This window comes from Drosophila elegans, unplaced genomic scaffold, assembly GCF_018152505.1.
Source record: "Drosophila elegans isolate 14027-0461.03 unplaced genomic scaffold, ASM1815250v1 contig_468, whole genome shotgun sequence".
Taxonomy (NCBI): Eukaryota; Metazoa; Arthropoda; class Insecta; order Diptera; family Drosophilidae; genus Drosophila; species Drosophila elegans.
In genome coordinates, this window is record NW_024545855.1 from 1,825,819 (window position 1) to 1,849,314 (window position 23,496).

Genomic DNA, 23,496 nt, shown 5'->3' on the forward strand with positions numbered 1-23,496 from the left:
AATAGATAGGGTTTATAATGCATGAGAGAGTTCAGATCCAGAGTCCATCCATCAAGTGAGGCCATAATGAGCCCGCAGCGAATCACTCGCTGGTCGAGAGAGAAGCTTCTCCCCTAATTATGCTAAAATTATTCATACTCACGAATATGCCCAAAGGGCATGCAAATTGTTTTTAACAGAACGTTTAACTCACCTGCAAAGAAAGGGAAAGAAAACAGAAGCAAAATATTAAATAATTATATAATTATGAACATTATAACTAATAATTTAAGGGCCCTAAAAAAATGCTCAAGCATTATACATATTAATATGTATTCATTTTCTCAAAAGAAAATAAATAGATTATACTTTATTTTGTTTACTTTCAAGCACATTGTTGAATTTCAAGTTTTTTATTTATCATAGGGCTCTCGAACCCATCAATCTTTGGCTCTATCGTTGTACACAAATTCCGATTTAAAAGACGGTCAAAAACAAATTAACATAAAATGCGTACGCAAAACCGATAAAAACTCACCAATTAGCATGCGAAAAAGTAAAATTAAAAAATAAAAGAATTTAAGTTGGCATGAAAAAAAGCGAATCGAATCTTTTCACAAAGTTCGGAGTTCTTTTTTTGGCTCATACGGGGGCCTTCGTTTTACTCTACCCTTCGATGTCTGATGTTTTATTCAGTTGGCGATTGATTTGCATATAAAATTGCTTGTTAGCATGTTTCGCCTGCTTTCTGGTTTATTCAGGTTAAATATTCTCCACGAAAGAAACTTTCACATGTAATTCTCTTAATTTTCACAAGACAAACCTGAATAATCAAATTCAACTTTGACATTTAAGTAAGGAGAGCGGGAAATCTTTGGCTATGAAATTAAATGAGACGAATCTAATCGAGCCCACACTTTAATCGGGACAAATACAAAGGTGTGCATAATTTTGTATTGTCTAGACGATGGTATGGATCATTAAGAAAATTGTTGCTATGATAAAGGAAAAAAAAAGAACGTGAAAACTGTAAACAGATCAACAAATACTTCAATTTTATTTTACATACTTACTAATAAAAATCTTTCACCAATTCCACGTAACTTTCAAAATTAATCAACACTCTATAAATTCGTCATTCAATTGAATAATTTAATATTCTGTATCATCGTGGCATCCCTTTTTTGGAAATGCAACGACAGACAATGCAAACAACGAAAAGGCCAATTACTTTTATCAGCCTTCGAAAGCTTTCAATTTGCATAAACAAAAACGATGCTGGCGAAAAAGAAGCGGACAGACAAAATAATAATATTTATGGTGAAAAATCAAATGAATTAATATATGGCATAAATCGAAACAAAGGAAATTTATTGTAAATCAAAACCGAAAATGGAACAGGAGAAGAAAGAGCTTTTCAATTGACATCGAGTGGGGGTGTGAATCACAAAGAAGGCTTGTGAGAAGTGCGAATTAATTGAAAGCAAATGAGAAAAGGCTCAAGAAACCACAGGTATTGGGCCAGGTGTGTTGGATTATGCATTGTTAGGATAGGAGCGTTCTGCCTGATTTGATGGGAAAATAACGAAGTTATGTCGCATGGAAGAGTTTGTTTAAAAATGCACAATGAATAAAAACGTATAGGTTTAAGTTCACATATCACTTAAGATAAATGAATGTGAGTGATGAGTTTAAATTTTAAATATTATTCTCTCTTTTAATTGCACACTTTGAAATTTTTTCCAAGTGTATGCAGAATGTGTGTCTCTGCTTTAGAACAGGTTTTTTCCTTATTATTATGAATCAATCGACAAGAATTTGAGACTGGGTGCGGTGTGTGTGTGGTTTGGGGCAGCGTGTCAAGTGAAGTGGTCGGTTTTGTATATCCACTATCTGCAAAGACACAACTACAAATTGTGTCCATTCATTTCCCAATCAATGCTGTTACTACCTCAAAGCTCAGTGTTTGTTTCTGCCTCCAAATGTGTTTCGTAAGCCGCAATAAAAAAAAAGAAAAACAAGTCTTGGCCACCAAAAAATGCAGCTCTCAACGCATTTTACATGTTTTATTGTGCATTTTTTCGAGTCTTTTAACTCTTTGCTGAATGAACCACACATACCTCAGCCTGATGAGGTTTTGTTTTGCACCAGTCGCAATTTTGAAATCCAGTTTTTTTTGTATATTTAAGATTGTCGCTTTTGATTTCAGACTTCCATTTAAAACTGCTAATAAATCTTGGCTTTTAATAAGATCGTTTTGCGTAAATGTTGTGTGAAATGTGTTTTTGTTCTTTTTGGCATACTTCTGAGAAGTGGAGCAGGTGGACCTAGTTGGGTATTCGAAGGTTAAATATAAAATTTATAACTATGAATATTAATTACAAGTTTAAACTTTCAATGCTGAATTTTTGAATAAAAAAAATATAATACTAAAACTTAATAATGAATTTAATAATGAAAATAATAAGGGTTAAGGTCTTAATTATATGCAGCGTCATTAAAAAGTCAGCCAAAGAAAAATCGAAACTTTACCCCTGCCAAAATTCGTTTGTTTTCAATCACATTTTCACATGAAACCATACCCCCCATCGAAAACCCAGTTAATTACAATAAAATGACTCTATCAAAGTGCAGGCAACAAAAAAAGTTAATTTGAAGCTCACGTGACTAACACAAGACAGAAGCTAAATTAACAATTTTACAGCTGCAGTCGGCGAGCAGGGGAAAGTGGAAAAGGGTTTTCCCCGATTGCAGGCCCAAACAATTATGCGGCTCAACATGGCAACCAACTGGGCGGAGATACATATATACATATACAGGCAAGGGGGCTGGGTAATTGACTGAATATGGGAAGGGCCCATGGCCCCAGAAAACAAAACCTTGTGTAAAAATCACTCAATCGCCTCGATCAATTCAATGCAGTTCATGGCCTCATGGCTAGATAACTTTCCAAAGTCTCTCTGACTGGCAGCTGCTGCAGAATATAATGGCGTTAAATTACCAATATAAATCAATGGGTTAAACATAACGAAAACCAACACCCGCATCGCTCGATCAACAAAAACAACAAAAAAAAGTAATAATAATATTAGGGAGCGGTTTTTGTGGCGGGGGAGGGTGCGAAAAGTCTCCAAAGGGCACCGGCTATCGTTTACTTAGCCACCAGAAAACCAGTTGAACAACTTGACTTGGATGCTGGCCAAAGACTTTTTCTTTCTTTCGAAGCGAGTTTATTTTTATCTGAGTGGAACTCAATCCTTGGAGAGTTCTCGAGTCTTAGGGCCGCGATTCGTGTTTCTGGTTCTGGCTCTCTTATTTTATTTCCAGATCGAACGTCGAGTTCGCCTTTTTTCTTTTTTTTATGGCAGTCATGTGAAACTGGTTTCCTCTCGATGTGGTGGTAGAGATTCTTTATGGGCCTGCTGTATTTGCTTTTCCAGAAATCGGTTTAAAGGATTTCACAAACTTGAGCAGCGGCGAGCATAAATTGCGGCTTAAGGTGCTTCAAAATGTCTTCATAAATATGGTATATCTGAACTTGGCAATGGAAGAGATGATAGAAATCCACAGTTTGTTTATGAAAGGATTAAAATCAGTGCTAGCTGATCTCTCATTAAATATTAAAACTACATTATATTTCTCCAGCCTGATCATTAGAATTCCACTTTCTATGGCATCTACATATGAAAGATTCTCATAAATAGTTATTAGCCAGCGACTTAACGCCATTAGTGCTGAATGGCCATAAAAGCGGCGTAGAATCCATGGAATGTGACCAAGTCAAGTCGGTTATTTATAATCAATACAGCAATATTATTTTTACTATTTGCAGCCATGAATTATGCATTCCAAGCGACGCTCTCAGATTGCGGCAGGTCTTGAGTTTAAAATAAAAAGTGAATGTCATTTCATGTCTAGTCTTAGCAATGTCAAGTTTTTCATGCAAACTTAGCTAAGCTTCGTACGGAAAATGAAGGGGAAACACTATACCATAAAATCATTTCCAAATACTAGAAGATTTTATGAAAAAAAGAAGTCAATGTTTTTAAGGCCTAGTTTATCATTAGTAGTTTGAATTTTGTCAATCTGAAACAAGTTTTTTTGTTTACCAATAACTTATTTTACACTTATCTAACAACTATTTTTGAATTCAATAAAAGCATAACCATTAACTCACAACACAAAAGAATTTTCGTAATCCCAGCTTTCATGGCTTTTCTTTCACCGAATTCCCTATCTCTGCCTGCCTATCTGAAATATTCAAAAGCTGTTTCCACATTCATTTTTAGAAAATACACGAAAACCTGAACCAGAGTTTCACTTTCAAAATATTCATTAATTTAACGACTACAAGTTTTTGGGTTGGCAATTTCTTGGCCCATGTTGATTACGCTGCAAACAAGCGAGCCAACAGGTTGAGGTCCTCGACTTGCGTGGAAGTCCACCTTTTTCACTCGGCTGCAACAGATTGTGGTTTTGTTAATTATTTTACATCAAAACTTGCCATATGGAATTACAGACTTTATGTTAATTAACAACATCCCCTTTCATTAGTTTACGGATTTTCTTTCGATTTTATCAATAGCAATTTTTGTGATTGAACTATTCCGGCGAAAATTGAGGGGTTTTACAGGGGTTATCAAACTTTTGGCATCGCTCTAACCATCAATTTGCTCAGTTGAAACCTCTAACTTTGTTTGTGTGTTTCTTTTCTTTATAACCTTTATGGTTGGAGTTTGTCTGTCCATAAAAAGTTTCCTCGTCGTGTTTTTTCAATGCATTTTCACTTAGTGCAAACTTGGCACTTTTTTCCTCATTCAGCTTGGGTTTTTGCTGATGAGGTGAGAGTTTTCAAGCAAATAAAGAGTGTAAACAGATTTTGCTTAACTAATGAGTGGTCCAAATGTGGAGAGGAAAAGGATGGTCTTAAACTCAGTTTGCATGTGTTTTTTCCCAGTTAATTAATTGAATTGTTTTCAGAGTTATCAAAGTTGTTTGCTTTGTATTTAAAATTCGCTTTTGGTGGTAGCAATTTTTATACCTCTTTGACCCATATTTGTCAATCCTTGTCATACCTACATTTATGAATATTTATAATTACAATTATTATAATATAAATTTGACATTTTTAAAAGCCATGTCTTAATGGTCATGGTTCTTCAAAATGTAGTTTTCCCACTTTTGTGGGGCAGAATTTTGCTATATTTAGACGAAAGGGTATTCTGTATGCCAAGAAGAGTATTAACACGAGTCTTTTCAATATTGTTAAATATGTATGCTAAAACCTTCGAAAACCTTGCCAAATTCTGTGGAATTTCGGTCTTTACCTGTTGCTGAAATGATTCATGCCGAAAGTGATTGTTTGGCAGGACGTGCTGGTTGCCCGATGCCGATCCGCTGACTATATCCATTTCGAATTTAGCAACAATTAATTATTTTGCGCGTTTAAAGGAGGTTACTGTGGTCGTTTGAAGTCGCTATTGCCACATGTTGAACATTTGAAATCTTGTTTGCAGAAATGTAAATGCAAGATTTTGCACAAAAACTGGTTTCGGGGCACTTGGTTAAAACATTTGACTGTGCACAGGAAAAACACACGAATGACACTTGAATTACATCTTTCTATGGGTACTTTTCATGTAATTTTCGTTGCAATTTTTTTTTGTTTAAATCTTTTTGTTTGTGTTTTTGGTTAATTAATTGCAGTCGCGAGACGCGCGCGTGACAAACGAAAATCGGCAAAAGGTCGGGGAAAAAAGTACAGGCGACTCCAACGAAAACGAACACGAGCGAAATGGAGGGAGAGAGGGACGACAGATCAAAAAAAAAATCAAAGCGAGGGGGCGAACACAAAAAGTATTGAAGAAATCGGCGCTATATATAGAGAAACACGAATCGTCCGTTAATCGCGTCCACTCGCCAGCAAACGTTGGCCACTTTTGAAATAGACTCAAGAAAGCAAAAGCCGACCGACGTACGTGGAAAACGTTCAGTTCGAAATATGCTCAAAAATGCCCACTCACCCATACATACTGTGAACCAGGTAAGCACACTCATACACACACACTGCAAAACAACTTTTCGTTGGACCCGGTTTGGACCTTTTTATTGGACACGTTTATTAGTGTGTGTGTACAGGTGTGTAGAGTTTCGACTCACTCAAATCACTCGAATATGTGGTGAGGCGACAAAGCTACAAAATCTTGTTGAAAATGGGCAGCATTGGCAACGGGTTTTTGGCTTAAAATTTTTTATACTTTGTATATTTTTTTTTAAATAATTTAAATAATATTTATGCAGGATAATTAAAATTCCTTAAAAGTGAAGTTATATTGAATTCAGTAAAAAAAGAAAGTAAATTTAGATTTTGTATTTCAAAGATGAAATCCTTAAATCTTTCCTTTTTTCAAAACTAACAATTTAAGTTTAGTTTTGAAATATTTTTTATTAAGTTAGGAATATATGTTACTATTTTTAAAACTTCATAATTGTTTTAAAATTTTGAAATTAATTTTTTTAAATTTTATTTAAAAAATGAACTCAACCCTTTTGGTATTTGGTACCAAAGGGTTAAGACAGTTGTTGTTCCTTTTCAAGTTTGCAATCAAAGATAAAAGAAAAACTTGGCAAGTCTCCTTTTTTTGTTGTTGTTGCTTTTGTTGTCATTGCATTGCAGCAGTGTGAAGTTGGTATTTATAGGAATGCTGATTGCTTTTGTTGTTGTTGGCCAAGGTGCTGTGAATTCGCAATGAGCGAAATGGTTAAGGAACTTACGAAGCAGGTAAACATAAGGAGCACAACAGATGGTAGCAAAATTGCAATGAAAACGCAATGAGTCAGTCACTGGCTGCAGGACGTTATTCCACATAAATATATATTTGTTCGATTCGCAGGTAGGCTTAGGAATTCCATTATCATAAACTTTAAAATTACTGATTTTTATGGAAAGGAATGTTTTCTGATAGAATAACGTTTAGCTGTGGAATCGCTTAAATGATTTGTGCATTTAAATGATTTATGAATTTATGTTAAAATTTGAAAACACTATTTTAGACTTTTTGTATTTTTACCCCATTTGTTGCAGCCGAAAAACTGCTTAAAACTTTATTATTTGAGACGTCCTGTCCAATTCAAGCAATGACGAAAGAAAAAAAAATTTTCAGTTTGCTCAAGTGGAATGAGTAGACAAAATGTCAAGAGAGATGACAAAGGAAATGTGGAAAAACCAAAACACAAAACGTTTTCCAATCTCATACCACAAAGATACCACGATTGGTCAAATAGTTTAATATTAACCTAGGTCATGTTGTTACTAAACAAAAGTAATCAAATAACTATTTGATTAGTTCTGCCCGATAACGTATACTTCTAGTTAAGTTGTTTTATTTTTTTTCTTTTCCCAATTCAATAAATTTAAAAGTTTTTTTGAAGCGATGACTTTTACATAGAAGACTGGACTTTTTTAATGACCTGGCTTATGTGAAGCCATTACCCAAAAACTTAATGCACTGCAATTACTTTATCTCTTTCTGTGTGTTTGTTTTTCTTTGCTTATATGTATTTTCTTTGGCCAGTTGAGCACGTGCAACATTTCAAATTGTCGGCGTGTCTTTTTAATTTTTTTCGGTTGTCGTTTTTTTTTTATTTTTGTTGACACAATTATTGTTCCGTTGGGTCTTGCGAAAAAGTTGGAATCGGAGGCTACGCCACCTGGTGGCTGCTGCCGGTCATTACCTATTAAAAGGGGCGGGGGGAGTGGCTTTAGGGGCCACTATAGTCTCGCAATTGGGTAATTTGATTTGAGCTGCACGACCACAGAATTCAGAAAAACTATTGCTTTAAATTTAAGTTCCTTTGGGTTTTAAATTAAAAATTTAATTTTTTAAAAATTTTGTAAAAACTAGAATATATTAAATGCTTTTAAGTGCATTGAAGTAAATAATCAATAATATTAAAAGTTGAAAAAATTTCAAGTGTAATGCCAATTTTAGTTTATTTCTGTGCATGCATAAAGTTTCATGACTAATAATTGTTGGCCAATGATATTTAGATATTTACGATGAGGTCTGGTAGAAAGATTACTTTCAGAGATTTTGCAATTACAATGACCTGAAGGTATATATTATTTTCAGCTTTTATTATATTTTTGAAGGAGTTTTTATTTTCCAGATATTTGGCATAAAAAGGTATTCCTAATGGAGCAACTTAAGTTTTTTACCTTACTAGTTGAACTATAAATTTAATTTTATACTATGTTGGTCTTTTATTATTTCTGCCTTGGGAAACCTAATGTTAGCGTTTTGCCCTAAAGTGACAGACTTCATTAAGATCTCACACTGCATTTCCCCCTTTTCTTGATTGAGTTTACTCTGCCTTGCATTTTCAATAAGCTACAGCAATTCGTTTACAAAATATCTTGGCACGTGACTGCTTTGGAATACGAAATTAAAACAAAAACTGGCGGCAAAAGAAAATCTGTAAAATGTCTTAACAAGTTACTGGCCCAACTTTCTTTCTTGTCTTCCCCAGCGGAACCTCATAAAGATACCACAATCGGGGGAAAGGGTGTCGAAGTCGTGTGCCTTATTCGATTTACGACCCACTGCAGCCGAAGGGGAAGTCCCCAAGCGGGCTTGAGCTGCATTGCAATTGTTTTTACTTTTTGTTTTCTTTCCTTTGCATATTGAAGTTACACTGAATACATTTTTCCCAATAAATGAATTTATTCGCTAGCATGTTGGCTTAAATTCCTTAACCCTTTCGACCCGACTCTGAAGCCAGAATTTAAAGAGATAAATTTATTCTTATTTCTTTTGGGTTTCCACTTGCAATTTATTTCATTTCATTCGAGTTCCAAATGGATTTATACACACGGCGGAAGTTGAGTCATGGACGGAGGGGAACTACACTGGGTTTGGGTTGATTGCAAATTGTAATGGAATCAAATTGTCAATGGGTGGCCCCAATTTTATTGAATTTCCTCATAATTTTATCATGTCTGGGACAGTTCAGAGGATAAAGCAATCCATATTGGGTTTAAAAACGAGACAAGAAATATTTGGATAACTCTTAGCCCCCTGTTATGACCATGTTTAAAAGCACATTCAACGAAACCAATTTCTCAAACTCAAGTGCTCCTCAGAGTCCGAATCTGGACTCGAAACAGAAGCGCATAAATTTTGCCCCAAGCGAACAAAGAATTAAGCCAAAAAAAAGGCTATATATATATCCACTAATGACGATAGCAAAAACTAAAAAGAAAAATCAAACTGAGAAAAAGACTAAATCGTCATGGAAGCCTGAGCAGCAGCGGGTTAAAAATGCATAAAATGGGTACGAAAATAAAAGGCCCAGAAAGAAGTAAAAGGAACCGCAGCAGAGCTTTGACTTTGAGGCTTTTTGAGAAATTGAAAGGCTGGAGCTGGAGTGAATATTTTTTAGAGGCAGGTGTGTTTGAGGATGCCAAATTAGCAGCTACCGTGGTCTGACCAGCTCCTCCTCCTTTGCCACTCTCTCACCTCGTTTATTTCTTCATTCCATTTCCATTAAAGCCCCCCAGCGAAATTTTGAACATCATTAATTTTAATTTTTGCGCAGACGCACCCCAGGGGCGGTAGGCTTCACTGCCACTGCCTCCATTCTGGACACTGCCAACGCAGACAATTCGCGGGTGTTGAGTGATGATGACCTGGCGGAACGAGCTACACCACATCCACATGGCCACGAAAGTAATTAAGGTGGCTAAACGGAAAAAGGTGCCACAGCAACAATTGAAAGTGTTGCAACGCGGGTTGACAAATTATCAAGTTGCCCAAGACCAATGTAATGTGGTGATTGATTGCTAGGCTAATGCATCCAGTTGTATGCAGAATTTCGAAATTTGTAAGCTAAGGAATTTTACGGAATAGCTGTTGACCAAATATTTATTATTTGGAAAACTATAAAAAAAAGTCCGTTGTGTTTACATTTACTCAGAAGAATGTATTCGTTGTTCAAGCTGCCAAAATGACTTTCAAAACCAAAAACTCTGTATAAAATTTAAAATAATATACTTTTGTTTTGCAATAAATTTAATAGTCGGAATACTAACACATATTAAAAATCTAAGCTTACTCAAAAATAAAGCCTGCATTAATATAAGTCCCATTTTGTCCACGTGTTCAAGTGACCGTGTGGCCTAATGGATAAGGCGTCGGACTTCGGATCCGAAGATTGCAGGTTCGAGTCCTGTCACGGTCGTGAGAATCTTTTCTTCTTTTTTAAATTTAAAAATTTTTATTTTCTTAAATAAAATATTTTATTTTTCCAAGTAACCAACTAATGGGTATAAGCTTTTGTAACCTAATTTCTTTTAAAGAAATATTTTATACCCCTTTTATATTTTGCTTCATAAATTTAAGGTACCTTTCTCACCTTTTTGAAACGTCTTCGCTGCGTTGAAGAATGTGTGGATGCAGTATCGAGAAGATTTCCATTGTTGTCGCCATCTCTTTTGCCCAGCGCCTGGAGGAGATCGTCCACATTGCGTATATAAGGACGATCTCGATCGCGATCCCTTTCCCTCTCGCCAGCCCCTCCTCCACCGCCACCCATGCAACTGGTAATGCTCCGATTGCCCAGACTATTGCTGCGTGATCTGGATCTGGACTTTTGCTTGCCAAGCCAATAAACCTGATTTGCCAAATTTATTTCAGCGGCTGCAGCGGCCTTTCTTCTGCCCAACTGCTGTTGCTCCTGCACCTGCTGATGCTGTTGGTGTTGTTGTTGTTGCTGCTGTTGTTGCTGTTCATTGGCCAAATATTCCCCGGCTATATGAACTTTGGGTGCACTGACCAACTGCAGACCCGTAGCTCCAAATTGCTGAGGGAACTCATGCAATTCGAGGGGATAGCGGGGATCCATGGGTTGGCCGGGCTGACGGGGATACATATAGCCATCGCGCAAAAACATCTTGCTGGTGGTATAGACTCTATCGTTTATCTGGTACAGGCCACTCGAACCGGGACCCTCGCCGCCCCCAATAATTCCATTTCGCACATACGCCGTGGGGCGATAGCGAACCAGCGGGTTATACACATTCGATTTGGGGGGTTTCGTCTTGAAACTGCGACGTCGAGTGCTGGACTTCATAGTTTTGTTTTAGTTTGTGTTCGTTTTTATTTTCACCCCCCGAGATAACCTCTTTGCGTTTGCTTTGCTTTACAAATCCACCCCTGTGCTGTCGGGTTGCGTGCGCACGTATCAAATGTTTTCCAGTTTAAGCCAGCTTGAAATAAGCGACCGTGTGGCCTAATGGATAAGGCGTCGGACTTCGGATCCGAAGATTGCAGGTTCGAGTCCTGTCACGGTCGACACTAAATTAACTTTTTTTTTTCTTTTTTTATTTTTATCCAAATTTATGTATTTATTTTTTTTTCTTAAATATTATTCTGGTATTAAAAACAATTAAAAACCTTAGAAAAAGAATTTAAAGGTAGACTTGAGAGATTCTACAAAACTTCTACATGGTTTGTAAAGTGTCGCCTCCCCTCATTAAATGTGGTTATATTTGGTACTAATCATACAAAATTTAAAGCATGCATTTAAAAATGGATTTTAAATTATTTCAACTTTAAAACAATAATTGTTTTTAAAGTTGTTTTAAATGATTAAGTTAATTTTTTAAATAGACGTGTTTATAAATTCTTTTTCTTATGTTTTAGTTGTATGTAAAATTTCATTGCTGGCAGCAGAAAAGTATGCTTTTATTTTTGTTGTTATAGTTTTTTTTTTTTTACGTGCTTGACGCGCACGTAAGTAGGCAACACTTTTATTGTTATAACGCCTAAAAGCTGCCACATTAAAATATAAATTCAATAAAATCTCACAGAAAAATATTGAAAATATTTAATTTATAATGCTTTTACGCGACCAACACGTTCGACACACCGCACGTTCGATTTTCCACTGCAATTGTTTGATTTTATTGCAACTACTTTTTCTGTTTGTCTGTTGTTTGCTGGAAGGCACGCACAGGCAATCCAATTAGCCAGAGTTCACCTTTCGAGCCGTTGCCTCTGCGCAAGGTAAAATGTTTTTCGAACCCAAAGTATTGACACAGTTTTTCGAGTCACTTGTTTTGTTAGACACATTCGTCTTCCTGAACTGTCACCGAGCTGTCATATAAGTAAGGCGGAGAACAAAAAAGAGTGCTATGCTAATCTGTCAGCTCTGAGTTGGTTAATTAAAGACTGATTTGGCAAATAATTGCGGCTTAGCCATGCTCGACCTCAATACCATTTTACAAGCTAAAAACATTGCGAAAATTCAATAGTACATCGATTAGGTCAGTGAATGTTTGGTGTATTTCAATGATGGTATCATTGACGCCCCTTTTTACTGGATGGCTTGTGAATTAAGTTCAGCATGGAAAATACTTTTTCAAGGTTAATTTAAAATGGGTTGGAAAATTACAGCTTGTGGCGCTTGAAAGTTTAATTAAATTTATGATTGACACCATTATAAGGGTTTTAGCTAGACTTAAAATTAGAAGTCTAAAGTTATTTCACACTTTAAAAATTGATATTAACAAAAGCGAATCGACCTTTTTCTTCATATATATATTTAACTTTTCCCTTTCCATTTTATCACTTCCCTAACTCAATTCAATTTTGTAAGCCTTCCAAATTCAATCGCTCAGCTTCCTATTATCTCCACCTTATCTTTATATAGATTTGTGTTTCTTACACTTCCGCCTACAAATATCAGTTATTTTTGGTGGAATTTTTCTTGTTCGAAACGCGACGAGCTTCAAATACGAACTAAACTGAAATAAATTCATTGAATTTGAAGAGCCTATCGGACACGACCACATTTTCCAATGGATAACGTTTCCAGCCGGAGGAGAATACAAGAACAAAAGCGATTGCGATAAAGCTGACTGAGTGGTGGACTGAGCTGAACAGAGCCCGAGTGAAATGAAATGAATCGAAATGAAGGGCTTAAGCCAAACAAATACACCCCCTAAAATGACAAATTGTGGAAAGGGGTAGTTGTTAAGGGGCAGCAGCCAAAAGGGAAGCTTTTTAAATAATACAATATGTAAAGTTTAAGCACTTAATGTGGTCATTATAGTCATTTAATTTCTGCATTCCGATATATATAAATCATATTTTCAAACTAGTTCTTTGTTTTTAAAGAGTTAGAAATACCAAAACGCATCGTTATAGTAATAATAATTACATTTATATAAACATAAACAAATTTGCCTTCTAATTTACCTCTCTTATTAATATTATTCTCAAAATAGTGATAAGAAAGAGCCCCTAAGTTCGCAAGAATTTTTTGTGTGTACTTACAAAGAATTCATCCTCGATGACGGGATCGGCCAGCATCTCGATGGCCTCCGTCATGGATCTGCAGGTGCGGTTCGTGTTCTTCTTCTTCTTGAGCTTCCTGCCCAGGGTGGCGGCATCGCTGAACCGATGGAGCAGCTTGTCCCGCTTCCGGACTGCCAGCGGACTGGTCGTCGAACTGGCGTGACACAACAGCGACCCATAGCCATTTGTAGAGGAAATAGTTCCGGTATTCGCATAGAAATTCTGCGGCTGATATTGCGCCGGAGCAGTAAGCGTGCTGTTCGAGTCGATTTTCTGTATCAGATTATACTCGGATTGGGGATATTTGCTGGCCAAATGCGCTATGGAGTCCGCTTTGGATCCCAACTGCGGTTTGGGTGGCGGCGGTGGGGGTGGATCCTTCATCAAGGCCACACGACGGGGGGCGGCTCTTGGAATGGTAGCCGAATGGGGCGAGGAGGTGATATCACCGCCATAGCTGACAGCCCGACGATTGCGATCGTTTTCCTTTTCCCTGAAAGGATAAAATATGGATTTTATTTAGTTTATATTTAAAAATTGTTTAGCTATAAAAATATTATACAAACTCTAGTATAACATTTTGTTTGAGATTGCTAAATTAATTCACACAACAAAAACCAAAGCTTTAGCAAGAGAATAAATTACTTTTATAAATTTACACACTTATTAAAACTAAACTTAAATTTTTTTGTTGGGTGTAGGTAAAACCGTTTTACAATATGTGAGATATATTTTATTGATCTATCTTATGTTTACAACTTCGCACCTATAACGCCTCCTCTGCATGGGCGGACTGAAGAAGCAGTTTGGCGAGAGGGGAACAAAGTATCCCCACTGAGGATCCCGATCCGGTCCCTCATGGTACATTCCCAACTGAGGAGTCATCTCCCTGGATCGACTGGATCTCAATACGGGCATTGAGACCCTCTGGGGACCAAAACTTCTGCTGCAGCGAAATTGATTCCGATGTATATGACGCTCCAGAGAAGATGTTGTGGTCGTGGCATCCGATTCAAGGGTGCAATCCGAATGATGCTTGTTTTCCAGGGTGTCATTACTGCCCAGCTCATCATCATCATCCGTGGAAGCCTCGGGCACCGTATAACAGGTGTAGTCGAATTGCGACATTTCAAAATCTCTTTTTTCCGTTTTTACTTGTTTGGCTTTTCGTTTGCACAAATTTAGTTCTTTGTCATTGTCTTTGCGACTCCCACGTAAAATGTTTCAATTATTTAATTAGTCCGCAACTTGTTGCTGTTTTAGTTGAGTGTTTAATTTTTTTTTTTCCTTGACAAACTTTAAATGACAATTTCAGCTGGTCTGACACTTAATTGCTCCACTCGAGTTTGGCTCCGGCTTAAATATTTTTGTGGCAAGAGAACATTAGACAGGCCAGGGCATTTATCATGTTCACCCTCTGGACATATCTAGCTTGCTTCCTGCTACAACATACGAAGGGGCTGTGTATGTCCAGTGGGCACAATTAAAAGTCGTTTTCGGCCTCCGTCGAAAAGCCGCCCTAATGAGGTGTTGAACGGAAGACGGCCATATTTGGTCTAGTTAAGATATTTAACTTGTTCTTTTCTTTTCACAGACAATTTTCTTGGGTGGAACACAAAGAAAATCAGTGGGAAAACTTGGAACATATTTTACGAAAGCAATTATAAATTATAGAAGGAAAACATGAATCAACGCCGGCGTTTTCTAGTAATTAAATATTAGGTTTTTTGTGGCATAAAGTAAAACTCAATATATTAGTTTTGATACTTTGTTTATTTTTTAAAAAGGAATTTTAACTTCCAAAGATTTTTTTTCTTTCTACACAAAAACCAATTTAAAGTTCATTTAAGCAAAAACAAAATGAGCTTTAAGCCCACTAGCTCGAAATCTTAAAAGTTCATTAACAATTTATGGGGCGAAAAAGGAAAGTGTCAACAGAGAAATCCATCAACAATGCAATTAAAATGTCAAACAAGGAAACAAGTGAGAGCCAGACTCCCCTTTGACCCGTACTTCCTACTTTTGAACCCCCCATTGGAAACTTGGGATTATTTGCCTGACACACACAGCTCTTTGTAAAGAGACTCCATCATAATGATGATGCAAAAAATGATTCCTGTTGGGGGAAATGGAAGGCTGGGGTCGATCTGCAGAGCTCGCAGACAGCAACAAGCCGGATATGAGGATTACAACGGTTTTGGCTTGCTACTTCTGCAGTTGTTTACATTTATTTTATTGTTGCAATTATTTTCCTCTTTATTGCATAGAATTGCATATTGGCGAAACTAAACGTGATTGATGGCAAACAGGAGAAATGGGGGATCAACCGGGTTGGCAAACTAAAAAGATGTGTAATTTATGATTGCTCAGATGAAGATAACGAATGCGGCACTGATGGTATAAAGGTGGGAAAAGGTGAAGCAATTACATTCTTTTTATGCTTCCAAAGTAAACAAACTAATTTATTCTTTATCTGTACACATTTGTATTTTATTTAAAAAATAATAGCCAACTTTATTAGAACTTGTTTTTCACATTTCCAATTTAAACTTTTTCTTTTCAACTTTAGATGCAATTTTATTTTTTGTTTTTTTAAACGCATTTTTTATATTATTCACTCAGGATTTATTATTTAACTTCTTATTACTCTCATTACACATTTATATTATTCTTGTTATTATCTGTATTTTTTCCACAGTTCCCACAGACTTGCTCACCAATCATTCTATAAATACTTTGATTGGGTCAGCAAATTTCTCATTTATTTCAGAAAATATTCCAGATTTCTCGTACTATATTATTTACAATATTTTTTATGAACAAAAGACGGACACACACTCGCTCTGTTCTGTAGAGTATAAACCGATAGAAAAGTTCAAATAAAACGCGTGTCTATTTTTCAATAGGAACTTTTCAGTTCACGCCGCGGCTGTTTAAAGTAAATGTGCTGACCGCCGGCAATTTCCGAACTGATTTCGAATAGAGCCACAGAAATTTCGTTGCCGCCGTGGGGCATCACCAGCAACAAATACAACCCTCTCAGTCGGAAACATGCGCGACAGACTCGAAAATCGTCGAAAACACTGAGGAAATCGGGAGAGTGGGATGGCTGGGTGAAAAGGGGGGAGAAGTCAAGCGGAAGAGAGTGCGCCAAATAAGAACAAACATTGTGTTTGACTAAATTGCTTAATATTCGGGTACCAAAATAAAAGCATCAACGAAAAGTAGCAGACAAAGGGAAAAAGAAACAAACAAGACGAAAAACAAAATCTCGGGGAACCGAGTATTTTAAAGATACAAAGATACCCTGTATATTATATTATTTATTAAACATGGCAAGGCCGACATTCAATGTCTACTGAAGGATAAAATATTCCCAAAAAGATTAATTTTTTGACAAAATGCAAGTTGAGAACAATATTAGTCATTAAAATACGGTGAAAAAATTATAGTACAATTTCCACTGTATAAAAAAGGAAACTAAATTATTATTCAACATTTCTTTAAAAACTATTTATTTTGAAAATCATTTAAAAATTCAAATGCTTGCTAATTTCGAACAAAGCTGGCAATATCATAGTGGCTACAATCAACTAGTTTAAATAACTATACCCTTTTAAGGGGTATTTAAAGAATCCAAATGGCTCTCAGTAAAGACAATTCTTCTGGATAACGAGGTGCAACACCCAAGTTTCCATATGCCTGTGTGTCTCCGTGTGTGAAATATCATGCAAAATAAATGTCAGACGCTTAAAAATTAGTCCCTCTCTCTCTTATTTATTTTTCTATATCTGCAGCTTGTCTCCCTGTTCAGAGCGGCATTAAATTGCCGTGACTCTTCAAAAAAAAAAAAAACTTTAACTGTGTCTGTTGTTATTGGTGTTATTAAAAATAAACATGGATGAAGTGGTGCTGTTGGGGTGCCACCAAGAAAACGCAACATTTTCACTTGTCACGCATTTATTTTCCCATTTTCCATGTCGGAAAATGTGTGTCATTTGGGGCAAGACATCGTCTGCGGTTTTTATTGACATCTGTCTGGTTCTTTTGGGCAATTGGTGCGATTAATAAAGTGCAGTGCCCCCTTATTCCATTCGAAGCTCTATCAATTACACTTGTTAATTAAACTTGGGTGTGGATTAGCCCGCATTTCCAGTTTTTCCCCGAGGGTGTGTGTGCGGCGGTGTTTTGATAACAATTGCATGTCTGCCGCACAATTACAATTAAATCAGTTCTAAAACGGGCGTGCTTGCTGCATGGAACTTAAGTCCAATTGCCCGAGAGCATTAAATTAACAATGCAGGCAGCAACCAAAAGGAATGGAATCGATCGGTAAGCCACTATATATATATATATATATATATTTATTTACGTGCATGTGGGTTGCGAATGGAGCAGAATTAATTAAAGCAGGAGGGACAAACGAAGTAGATCTTTAAGATAACAGAGCGGGAATTCGTGCTATAAATAAATGCAGCTAAGACAGTTGCATAAATCACAGATAAATATTTTCGGGCCTATAGCAAAGATAAATGTGTGGAAAAAGAGCGCAGGAGCAACAATAAACAAATGGGTTTGTAAGTAAATAATAAAATAATTATAAGAATTTAAAAATATGGCTTAAAATGCTGCCTTAAAATACTAATTTTAGTAATATTCTAATTGAGTTACAATGATCAGTGAATTCGAATATGATTACTGTCCCCTTCTAAGCCACTTGACATCGTTTACCTTTCTCAACCCCAAACAACTTATGTCAGGGGGGAATTTAAAATGTGTATAATCGATTCGATTAGTGTCACCCGGGGATTAATTGAATTAAACTGCAAGTCTCGGTCGCAGTCGTTGCACTATGAAAGCTATGTGAAGTGTAATTACAATGCACAAGATGTCAAATGATTTTAACCTCTTACCAAAGAAAACAAAAGAAAAAATGACGAAAGAGACAGCTGCAATTTGTTGGAGACTTTTATGCGACCAGAAAAGACAAAGAGAAATGTTAAAAAAATATATGTTCACGACGCAGATAGTGCGATTAAGTAGCGCTGACAGTTCATATGATAGATACTAGCACGTGGTCTTAATTTAATTTGTGGCCGAGAAAAAGAGATAATTTATTATGGAAATGTGCTGGACATTTGTAATGTGGAGTACATATGAATCTAAAAACAGGTTTCATAGCCGAGAGAGTGGACTAAAATATAGAACTGGTTCAGCTCAAGAGAATATTCTTTATTCTTAAATCCAAGGAAATGTTATAATCCCCATTAGAAAATGCATGTTCTTAAGATTCATTGCTAGCATAAATCATAAATCAATTGCGATAGGCTGCCTTGGGAATATTGTTTCAAACCAAATGCCAAACACCACAATCTCTAAAAACTTTTAAATAGCTTCGTTAAAATGTAGACGAAAGGTGGAGCAACACAAACATTGCCCTGCATTTGTCGCTATAAATAACGGCCACAACCAAAATAATAATCAAAGAAAACAAATATACATATAAAACTTGGCAACCCTTTTAGCCAGCTGCTGTGTGAGAAAATAATTTAGGAGACAATGCGGCATCCGTTCGGTGGAATAGTAAAAATAAACATTACAGTCAGCCAACACGAGCCAAAAAAACGCAAATTGAATTGGGGTTTTCTTTGGCGAAATATAATTGCAGGTCATAAATCAGGGGGCAAGACGGCTTAACTGGTTTTTTTTTGGCAAATGCAAAACGCGTCAAAATGTATTGAAAATTGGCCAAGAAATATGAATAATGAAAACTCATTATTGGAGCTTCTCAGAAATTTGTTATTTGATTATATTTGCTCACCCATTCACGCCGACCACAAAAGATCTCATCAAATATAAAAATCTCTAAATGCTGGTATTGATTTCACTTAATGAGTAAATTGTAAGGGCCATGCCTGCAGGGGTCCACCCACTTTAAAGAGCGTTTTGATGAAAGGTCTACGTCGGAGTGGAAGACCACCCATTGGGGACTTGGATCTGGTTCCGGTTTAACCGTAATTGATCGCTTTAAAAATACGACACTCTCACGCTCGTGATATGGGAAAGATGTACTGGATAATTAAGGCAGGCGTGTGAAAATCAGGAAACTTGGAAAGTAATTTGAGTAGAAATTATGGAGATTAGGAAAATAAGTATTAAACAGCTTTAAATATATTGTCTATTTTCTTTGTGTTTATTAATTCATTTTACATCTCCAACACTATTAGAACAAAAAATATTTTATTTATTTAGCTTTTAAATTCTCAAATGAATTTTGTACAAGCACACCAAAGAATTCATCATAAACTCATTTTATGTAAGACTCAAACATATGTTTGGCTAATTATAATTTAAGCACATTAAGGCCATAGCTAAGTCCCAAGGTTATTTGTTTCGTATTTCTAAACTGCACCAACAGTCAATCTCATAAGTCAAAACAAGTTTCTAATGTGTTTTTGTTGAATGCATAATTTTTCATACTTCATTTTGGTTATTTATTTTCTAAGTTTGTTTGGGATTAACACATCACCTAAGCGTTTTTAAGCACCAAGAATAACCAATAAAAAAATAAAAAACGGGTAAGCAGTAAAATTTAAGCCAGGAACCCAAAAGCCATATAAACAACTTTTAAAGGTGTTGAAAGCATTGGTCACGTAAAGCCTTCAAAGTGATTGACACATGTTCGATTCCTGTAAGAAATAATGACCCCACCCAAACTGCAAAAGAAAAAATCACGAAACTGAGCAGAAAATTTAAGCAAATTATAGCCCCAAAACAAAACATGAAACTAAATCACAGCATATGCAAAAAGGTTGCACTAATTTGCTTTGGGGCCAATTTGGTAAGAAAAACCAAAACAGCAACTACAATTGTTCGGGTTTTTTGAGGGTGTAGTTGGCAAATTGCAATTGGCCAAAAGGATTGATTGAGTCATAAATTGGAGGAGAAGCAATCAATTTCTTTTTGTCGACATCACGAACACAGCCAGTGGCCAAGAAAACAATCGATGCAAAACCAGTGGCCAGCGAATTCGGTCTATTATTACCATTTGTATCCATTGGCCCCGAGTGGAATCCTTTTGCCATTCAGCCCTAGTTTTCTGTTGAAAGTTTATCAATATTTGGACAATTAACCGTAGAGGGTTTTGAGCCAAAGCATCAATTAGAGAACGCAAGCCGAGCTACGAAAGCAAATCATGAACAGCTGCCGGAGAATGGGGTATCTGGTTGGGATTTGGCCAGAAAGAGAGTTGGTCGCAGGCGGGGGATCGGGCTTGAAATCGGGATCTGCAATACCATCTGCGACGCGTGTTGCCAATTTATCTTTGAGCGAGTGACCCAGCTGGGGATTTGCTCGAGCATGACTCATTTCGCTGGGGATAAGAGTTAATCCAGTTTTTCCCCTTGTCCAAGCCCGACTTTCAACTGAAGGCGGGGTACTCTGCTCTAATGGAGGCTGGCAATGTTTGTCTACCACTTGAAACTGGAGAGTAAACTAAACCTCAGGATGAGCATCAGAGATGCAAGTCTGAGAAAGATTCGGATCGGCAACGAGAATGCCCTAAAAATATGTTTAATTATAACATTGGTTTGGATATACTGATTTATTTTAACTTTCATGTTAAATGTAGAAGTTTTCAAGAGATAAGATTGAAGCTATTCATTTATAATTAAAATTTGTAACATTAAAACATTATGTTAATATTAAATATTGTTTAAGTCTGCAAAATATATAAGACTTTTATTAAGTCTTTTTATTTTTAAATCCTCTTTGTCTGAGAAAATTTAAGATATTAAGAATCTCAAAAATGGAAAAAGAAAACTTTAAAAGATTTTGAATATTATTTCAAGCACATATAATCAGCTGTAGTCTTAGTTATAGTTACCGTCTAAGCAAGGACTTCCAAGCCCTAAATTATACGGCTATTAAACTGTCCCATCAATCTGTTGTGATTGTAATGTCCCGGATCAACATTCAATATGCCTAGACCTATCCAGCTCTAAACAAGACTCTCGGTTGGCCATAATAAACCCATGCAGTAGTCAATTGTTGACGGGTGCAAGGCATACAAATTTCGCCATAACTCACAAGGCACACGGGAGACGCTTTTGTTTATGGCCTGTTACTTCGGCTTTGTTTATAAACTGGTTCAAAATTTGCACGTCTCTGGCATATAAATCCAAGAAAAAATATCCGAAACTAAGAAAAAAAGAAAAGGCTGGGGCTGGCAGGCCAACTTGTTTATCTGTCGTTTTCAGCTGGCTGAAAGCTGACTGGCCAAGAGTCCGTCTACAAGTCCTGTCCCCTCGTATTCCTCTAACATTTCCCCTCTTCTCTTCCCCTTTTAAATCCCCCAGCCAGGATGATTGTCAGACCAACGCCAACAGCTGTCGTGCAAGTTTGTTTCCATCTCGTAAACTCCGAGAATAGGTTCCCCTCCCGAAAGTATGGTCTTTAAGCCGGAGTTGAGTTCCCAGTTGGACGATGATCGCTGCTTGCATGCTAAGCCCGGTGTTATATGGCCAAACAGTTTATAGTTATGTTTTATTGTTGTCTGACTTTACCCCCTGCTTTGTTAGATTTCATGAAGCTCACGTTGCTTGCCTTCTTCTTCTATGCTAATTTCACATATGGCCAACGTTTTCTGAATTTTAACTTTTACTTTACTTCACTCTACTGGCGCTTCGACTTGGCCCTAACGGTTGTGCCACAAAAGTTAAGGAACTTCCTCCCAATGGCAGGGTAAGTTTTTTGACTAGGCAATTGCACCTCGTTTTTCTTACTCAGCTGCAATCTGCATAATCAACAGCTATGAAAATGCGACCTGCAATTTATGTGTCAAGTGAGCCAAAGCCGCAAAAGATTTTAACTGCAAACCGCCCAAAATTTTTAATAAATAAAATCTGCAGGGTGCTTAAAGGTATATGCATTGTTGGTTAAATAATATAATATATATCACTGATATATATTCAGAAAAGTAGTTATTAATTAGCTGATGCCAAGAAAATAATTTTTGTTATTTAATTCTTAATACTATTAACCTTCAAGTTAATTGTAAATATGGCATATTTGGTTTGAAAAGCAATTACAATACTATGATTAGAATTCTAGTTATAACTTTACCACAATGTCTCCCCCGTTTTAGTTAACCATTTCCTCATATATCCATTTCGTTTTCCATTAACAAGTTGGGAAACATAGCTCCAACACCACCAAAAAAGGCATTAAAACGGTCTCTACCTCTTAATTTACTTGTCTCTCATTCGGTTTTTGCATTTCAACTTGGCCAAGGCTCGTGCCATATGCCCCCGCAGGCCATAAACGTATTTTTATTTATGTTTTTTCTCTTTTATTGTTGTGAAAGCGTTTTTGCCAAGGTGTGCATAGAATTGAAACAGAAAAAAAAAGAGTTAGCAACTTCGACCTGTGAACTGTTGCGCCTGTTGTCTTTGTTACAATAAAAATGCTGCATTTAATAATGGTATGCTACATTTGTAGGTGGTCTAAGGCACAAAAATATAAAACGAAAATATAAAAAGCCGATAAAAAATGGGGCTCTGGCAAAACGCCCACAAATTGTGCAAGGGACACGGCTGCATTTTAACCATTTTCCATCATCCATTAAAAAACCATACAATATTTGGTCTTGAGTTTTTGATGCATTTAAGGCGTTACCGGATAATGTGTTGCAATAGAAAATCCGATAAAGGATAAATGTTTAATTAGAGCGCTAAGTATTGCCTCCCCCTCGCCACCCTAACTCACAAAAAAAAAAAACAATAACTTTATTGTCTTGTTTCACATATTAATTTATCATCTTAAATAGATTTATTGTCTTTTCGGTTGTATGACAAAACAAAAGACTTAGGCGACAAACTCGTTCCTTTGTCTTTCAGTTATTTTTTTTTTATTTTTACCCATTTGCATAGATTGCAATAGTATCTTTGTCGGAGATTTAGCTTTGATGGATCATCGAGTAAATTTTATAGGATCGGAAAAAATGTTATTAATAGTTTTAGGATTGGTTTAAAAAACATGGGTGCCACATTTAAAGCTTGCGTAGAGGTTTTTAAATCAAGTGCGCAAGTATTAAAAGGGACTTTTAAGCGAGTAATTTTATTTTGTTGTATTTCTACGTAATTAGAGTCTTGTAGAAGAG

At 36.4% G+C, this 23,496-nt stretch overlaps 1 protein-coding gene and 2 non-coding genes across 14 annotated transcripts in view; 2 read left to right on the forward strand and 1 right to left on the reverse strand.

The window, feature by feature from the left end:
- LOC108143816 (tight junction protein ZO-1) overlaps positions 1 to 23,496 on the reverse strand; it is a 90,549-nt gene that overhangs the window by 26,599 nt on the left and 40,454 nt on the right. For 6 of the 12 annotated variants that reach the window (XM_017268339.2, XM_017268338.2, XM_017268346.1 and 3 more), the window contains exon 3: positions 13,317 to 13,830. In XM_017268339.2, the coding sequence (XP_017123828.1) occupies positions 13,317 to 13,830 (514 nt within the window). Of the gene's footprint in view, positions 1 to 5,306; positions 5,922 to 10,392; positions 11,362 to 13,316; positions 13,831 to 14,103; positions 14,751 to 23,496 lie in introns of those variants that run through there. The other 6 variants (XM_017268340.2, XM_017268350.2, XM_017268341.2 and 3 more) reach the window with 6 other exon arrangements.
- Trnar-ucg lies at positions 10,146 to 10,218 on the forward strand. Its single transcript has one exon. It is a non-coding gene; the product is annotated as a tRNA-Arg (tRNA).
- Positions 11,258 to 11,330, forward strand: Trnar-ucg. The gene has a single exon. It is a non-coding gene; the product is annotated as a tRNA-Arg (tRNA).